The 7,091-nt window shown below is 39.5% G+C and overlaps 2 protein-coding genes across 2 annotated transcripts; both read right to left on the reverse strand.

Moving 5' to 3' along the window:
• Positions 1-654: 654 nt before the first annotated feature.
• LOC146960389 (SCO-spondin-like) lies at positions 655-5,132 on the reverse strand (the record flags this gene model as incomplete). Its single annotated transcript, XM_085772416.1, has 3 exons — positions 5,025-5,132; positions 3,561-3,695; positions 655-945 (listed from the first exon to the last, which is right to left on the reverse strand). Coding segments are annotated over exons 1-3 (487 nt in total), but the record flags the coding sequence as incomplete, so codon positions are not given.
• Positions 5,133-6,104: 972 nt separating this feature from the next.
• On the reverse strand, positions 6,105-6,836 carry ndufa7 (NADH:ubiquinone oxidoreductase subunit A7). The gene is made up of 2 exons (XM_085772415.1): positions 6,640-6,836; positions 6,105-6,327 (listed from the first exon to the last, which is right to left on the reverse strand). The coding sequence occupies exons 1-2, from the start codon at positions 6,819-6,821 to the stop codon at positions 6,240-6,242; spliced, it is 270 nt and encodes an 89-aa protein (XP_085628541.1). The 5' UTR covers positions 6,822-6,836; the 3' UTR covers positions 6,105-6,239.
• Between the last annotated feature and the right edge of the window lie 255 nt (positions 6,837-7,091).

Raw genomic sequence — 7,091 nt, forward strand, 5'->3', positions numbered from 1 at the left:
TAAAGTTCATTTTGATTTGATTTTGATTTGATTTGAAGTGACAGTTGTTTTAACCTGTATGATGAGAAATTAATTGAAAGTGATTCCAGCTTGCACCCTAGAAATGTCCCTTCATGGGACATTAAGCGTAGAATAAGTAATACGCTTGAAACGCAGTGAATATTCCAGAGTGAATTGTTTTAGGGTTAAAGCAGAAGTAAGTGGTCCGGTCGTTTTCGCTAATGCTGCGTTCCAGGCAGGCTTTTGAAATCGTAAATTACAGCTTCAAGTCACAACTTACGACTTTGTAGCGTTTCAGGCAAGCGTTTTTCCGACCTGTTTTACCGGTGAAAGTCGCCACATTCACGGCGTTCCTTGGCTGCACACACAGCCCTGCATGCCGTTCTCTCTCCTCATTGGATAAAAACTGTAGGATACGATAAATGTTTTCTCCTCGGCTCAGAGCAGAGCAGAGGGACTGAGAGACCCGTGTTTCAGTCCAAACACTCTATGTAAGTGATTGCTGTCGGAAGATATAACTATTTAAGACTTATATTAACACAAATATATCACTTACTTCTGCTTTAATGCATCTTCCATATGATTGCAGCTCAGTGGGTGGTGGTGGAAGAAGTGAGAGATTTCCATTAACAGTAGCAGAATCACGTCACTTACGACAGTTGTGCTCATCGCTGCCATCGGCGCAGTCAGATGAGCCGTCACACCTCCAGGCGTGGCGGATGCACCGGCCGTTTCCACACTGGAACTCTGCTGCTGCACATGTGGGAGACGTCTGGGGCCGAGGTTGAGGTTGGGCGAAGCCACGCGATTCCTGTCTCTCTCCCTCACGGCACGAGTCCTCGTCGCTGTGGTCGCCACAGTCGTCTACAGCGTTGCATAGGAAATGTGTAGAGATGCACCGTCCGCTGCGGCAGGAAAATTCATCTTCCTTACACCCCGTATGACCTGTAAGGAGTGAGAGACACAGCAGTGAATCCTCTCAGGTTTTATTACGAATACAGACTAAATGACTGGATGTTTACAATATACACCTTATTTGGCTATAAACAACAGTAAAGATGTGAAATCTGAATCATATTATCTGCTAATATGCGCCCGGATCATGTGTTTGGTTTAATCAGAGACTGAAATCAAACCTGCTGTTTTCCAAACCACAGTGCAAAGACTAATATAACAATATAAATTGTGATCAGCATGGATGGAACTTGTTTTTTTCTGAGGTGGTCATGCGAGTGGTGGAATCAAACACAAAAAGCAGTCATTTTAATTTAATATGGGATGAACGATAACTCCACCGATACAGCAACATTTTTTAATAGTGCGTGTATTGTATGTATTGTATTGTATGTATTTATATACACACCTAAAGTTAAGAAAGGCTAAGATGAGTATAACATTATAGCTATGCCTCTGACTTAACTGAATACTGTATCCGACATCACTACTGTAATCACAACAAAAACAAGAACAGTTATTACTATTTGAAATCAACATTTATTATTGTTTCAAATCAACTTAGGTGGCAAAGGGACTGAAAATGAACGAAATCAAGACAATGTTGACTAATTATAATTTACTATAATTATGAGACTTGATCTGTACTTTGGCTGATAATTATCTGTACCGATAGTTATTGTGCATCCCTAGTTTAGATGAAATCCAAAAGTGTAACAGCTGCCACACAGCATGAGCTACAGCCCTGAAAAATACAAAGTACTGTGAACGTTTTAGAGTTTGACTCGATTCTGTTTCAGCAGGCTCTGAACGCTTTGAGCCTAATGAAACATAGCCCACGTCTCAAAATCACAACTTTCAAAACATAACAATAACAACGTTGTCTGCCAAAAAATACAAAAGGGGCACATCACATCTTTCATGACTTCTACGTGCCATAAAACCGTCATGACCATTGGACAGGAGAACCAAGTGCGAGTGGTCTGGACGGTTGCCCCAGAGCTGAAGCAAAAATCAAATAGAAATCTGAACTGAACTGTACAGGACAGTTTTGTTTTGTTATCAGTGAGAGATCATTTTCCTTTTTTTATTTACCGGTACCCATTAACTTTCCCCCCACTGAGCTCCAGTGCAGCAGAGTCCACTGCTGCTGAGTGCTGCAGCTCTGAGAAGCAGAGAGAGTAAGTAAATATCTTGTGCTACATTTTCCTGGCAGACGGTCAGACCAGGGAATTTCAGATCCAAGTCTCATGTCTCTGCCGGCTAAGCAACACTGCCGGTGCTTATACCTGCATCAGCGATGTTTAGTTTCAACCCACAGATAACAGTAAATCCTTTTAGAACTTTTTCTCCTGCTGGGGTTTTTCCTTACAGCTTACAGGTTATGTCGATTACTAAGTCTGTCTGGAATTCAATATTAGAGTCCCTAAAGGCTTCAACTGGTACTTTTCCTCACCAAAATGAGGCGTACTATTTGTAACACAGGAATTTGAGAAATTACAAAAGTATATAAAAATATACGAGTTGGACAACATCTTGTATGGCCAAAATTGTGGAATTGTGATTAAAACAAGCTGTACAGTTTGGATTTTCTGCCTTGAGCCCAACAGAGCTAAACACACCTCTGTGTTACATACATAATCAGATATAATCAGCTGAGACTCTGTTACACAATACAGTGTGTTGAGTCAAATAACAACTGTAGGTAAAAGGGCATTTGAACACACATTAGATTTTCTGACTGTGTTTGACACCATTTGTGTTGTAATGATGCCACCGACAAGTCGGAGCTGGGAAAAATCTGACACAACCACCTGTGGCAGTCATTGTGCTCTTTTACGGCCCCCTGTAAAATGATAATATCTATAATTTATTATCATTATTAATGTAGAAATGGTGCTGAGCTAATGACAACGCACCTTAAGTGACCTCTGCTCTTCAAAGACTTTCAGAGTCATGTTTTCAAACTTCTGTGTCAGTTTCTGCTTTCACATGGCGCCGCTCTCACCCATGTGTCAGGACTGGGTGACTTCAAGCTTGTATTAACCCTTCCTATTGTTAATTAACCCAGATTGCAGCTATCCATCCACATCCTGCCTATCTGCCTAGCTCTCTCTGTGGTACCTAAACGTTTATTTCAGTTAATCAATCACTAGTTATTATGAGGAGGAAGTATTTGGTGTATTTAACCACATATGTGAGAGTATGGTCTGCTGCTCCAAGTAATTTTAATCATCACTGCTTTTCATGAAATCAAAATTTGAGATAATCTTTTTATAATATATTTTTTCTGTCACTCATTTTTTTAAAAACTTGTTTTGCATTAGACATAAGGTATTTATGGCAATTTAAAAACTACCATGTGTTTATTTAATTGCCATCGTATTGCCCTTTTATGTTTTATGTGCAGCATTTGGTATTGCTTTGTTGTTGAAATCTGCTTTTCCTTGCCAGAAATTGCTACATTTTCTACATGCCTACTGAATTTAACTGTGAAGAAATGCCAGGTTTTTGTCAATTATGTGTAACTGCATCTTAATAAGTGCTTGTTAAACCCAGTGCAACATGAATATGGGATTAAATCACATTGTCAACATGGTACTCACTGCAGTGATGTTCATCTGAACCATCCCCACAGTCGGTGTGACCATCACACAACTTCAGCCTCGAGATGCACGAACCATTGCTGCACCTGAACTCCAGCTGCTCGTGGCAGGCAGGCAGAGAGTGGACCGTTGTACCTGAAACAGGTGGAAGTGCATGTGTGTGTGTGTAAGACGTCAGCTGATGATCAAAGGCATCATAAAAGGACAATAAAATAATAATATAGTTCTAAATACAGGGCCAAATATTACGTTTGAAACACAATTATGAACATTACGTGCATTTTATGATAAATATTTGAACTGATGAACAAATGACATGAGCACATGCTAACAAAAACAAACAAAAGTGGCCATATGTTCAGTCTATTTTTTAAGCTACATTATTACACCATTGACATTATGCTTTTAGGAGAAGACTGAATTTATTTAAAGCAGAAGTAAGCGGAATGTTTGTGTTAATATAAGTCTTAAATAGTTCTATCTTCCGACAACAATCACTAGTGTTTGGTCTGAAACACGGGTCTGTCAGTCACTCTGCTCTGCTGTAAGCCGAGGAGAAAACTTTCCTTGTATCCTACAACCTTTATCCAATGAGGAGAGAGAACGGCATAAAGGGGCGGTCCTCTCTGTGTGTGCAGCCAAGGGATGCGTGTGAATGTGGTGACATAGGGACGAGGGCGGGGACTGCTAACTCCATCGGCTGACAGAAAGTTAGCCAAAACGACCAGATCGCTTACTTCTGCTTTAATAAATGGATTAAATGCATGTTTTCATAGCAGTTTTGCTCTCATCACATTATGTGTATTAAAAACATCAAAACTGCATAGAAATACATACAAATCACCATTGCTGATGGTGTATGAAGATAAGATATGGATGTTCAAGAGATACAGATACACACAATAAAAATAAATAAATAAATAAAAACATGTAGCCAAAGCACAGATACATTAAAAATACATAAAATGGGATGTCCCCTGCTACACCAGCTGCTACTGTAGACCTATTAACGATCACATGGGCAAAATGCAATGATGTAATAATAATAACTGTATTGCACTGTACTGCAACACTACTAAATATGCAAATAAAATATGTAGAAACATGACATTTATGTTTAATACCCAAAATCCTTTGCGCATGTGTAGCAAACATAGCAAAACATTGCGAAGGAGTCCAATGACATCTGAACACAGGCTGCTTTGCAATTTAATTTTTGCACCTTTCTATTGGTACATTTTGCACACATACGCTAAACTAAATTAAACTAAACATAATATAACAAGTTAAGAACCAAGTTCACTGCAGTTTCCATTGTAAACTGACTTCATTCAAACTGAGAGGCGGATCTGTGTGTCCGTGTGTAAACTCTACGTCAGATCCTTCCGCTTACAGAGATAAAAGAGGACACGCGAGGACTGCTCATCTGTCACACACACACCCACACACTGTAAAGCAACTCACCTGGGATGTGAAGCCACGAAACAGTAACGACTATAAAACATAAACTTCCAAGGTGTCCCATGCTCGATGTCCTCCACCGCAGCTGCAAGAAGACACGCGGCGCGGAAATATGACGCAACAGCTGCTCCTATCATCAACCACATGGATGTGTTATTTAGTAGGCTACAGGCTGTAAACCTGCACATGACTGAAACAGTGCACCTTATTTATTCATTCGCCAGAGACAGACTTTTAAAAAGAAAAATTTAGTTATTTACGTACAATTGAAAATTCAGTAACCGGGACACAAGGTTAAGAGAAAATAGGCTACGTACACACACGCGCATAGCTACAGCTGTCAAAAATGTCGTAACAAGTCTTCATTACTTAACTAGGTTTGGAGGAGTTCAATAATAATTTGAAAAACATCGAGAAAAAACACATAATAACACGAATTTAAACCGCAATTCTTGTGCTTATTGAATATGACATAAAAAAAAAAGTAAATGAAAACATAACTTTGGTTTGTAGACTGTATTAGGGGGCTTACTAAATCTTCATGTTTTTTCTTCTTTATAGCTATTAAAGCTACCTATTTGATAAATATGCATTGATTATCTTACCTGCTGTTGCCCCTCGTTTGAACGTTATCGCAGTTCAGTTGAATTTATCAGACCGAGCTTTATTCAATGGTGAAGAGTGAGCATCATGTTGACTATGTGGAACAAAATCCAGTCCTCGACCAAAGCGAAGTTCGGTTTCTAAAGATAAATATACCTGAATGCTGCAGAAAATATCCAGAGCTTTCTAGTTTGCCACTGATATTTAACCATTACAAACAAGTTAAATTCAGTTTTGGATCTTATGACACAGGACTGTCTCATTCTGGGAGGAAGACAAGGTCCAGTCTTTACCTCTTCAAGACACTTCCCTTTCTGGCTGGATCCAGCTGTTGAGTTGAGACACACATCTGCCACATCCTCACTACTATCCCAGTGTCTTTGCACTCACAAACTATCCTTCACAATGACAATAAATGCATTCACCCAGATGATGTGACATTTGGTGCGCAACGTGACCAGAATAACCACGCGACAAAAATTTAAACATATAACACATTTTATTCACACTAGTTATTGTACAGGATACAACCAACACTTGCTGTGGTCAGGTTTCTAAAGCTTATTGCAAAGAAAGAAGTGAGGCTGATGATGCTGCAGCTGTTTGTCCTGCTGCTCACAGATACGGCTGGTCTGTGGAGAGTGATGGCTCTTTATAGACGGCGCCTGGAGTAACTGGAGGCTTTGGAGCTTCAGCAGCTTGGCTAGAAGAGATTAAAAAAACACAGGTAACTCAAAAGTTGTCAAAATGTGGGTGGAAAACAGGTAGGGTCCCATTGTTTTATGAAACTGCAAAATAATGATGTGAATCCTCATGTTGTTGTCAAAAGAACCGGATTATTGAGATTATTTGAGTCCCAAAGAACTGAGAGTTCACTGGATATGCTTCCTCTGCTTTTTACTTTAAATCTGTCTATTATAAAAGGCTGCATCTTACTATTACAGTGATGTCCTTCTCTGGTTATTCTAGTTAAATCACCATGGTACATAAAATTGCTTTGGTTTGAGTGAATTACCTGCCAGCAGTGAGAGCCTTTTGTGAAGACATGACAACTGTGGCGGGTACCGACTCTCTGCGTCCGTCTCTGGTGTAGTAGTAGTTGTCAGCGTACTTGTGGCTTGGTCCTACTGCCAGTTTGGGTGGTGGCTGTGTCCTATTGGGGAAAAAAAAAACATTATAAACAAAACAAATCTGCATGTCTGCCTCAAAGCTGTCCACAAGTCATAACAATCCCTAAAATGAGTGTTTGGCGTAACATTTTTAGCAGATGCATTATTTCCTTTAAAGCTGCATATAGATGCTGAACCTTTGATAAGATTGTCAGGCCCTAAACTTACATTTTGAAGGAAAAAAAAGACATATATTAGTCATTTTATTTAGAAAAATAGACATTTGGTTTTGGATTGTTCTTGGTCTGGTAACACATGCTGCATAGATGGACATTTTTAAGGCACATAATGAGAATTA

The sequence above is a fragment of the Trachurus japonicus genome, unplaced genomic scaffold (assembly GCF_045865225.1).
Source record: "Trachurus japonicus isolate A0001 unplaced genomic scaffold, Traja_1.0 AP030421.1".
NCBI lineage: Eukaryota > Metazoa > Chordata > Actinopteri > Carangiformes > Carangidae > Trachurus > Trachurus japonicus.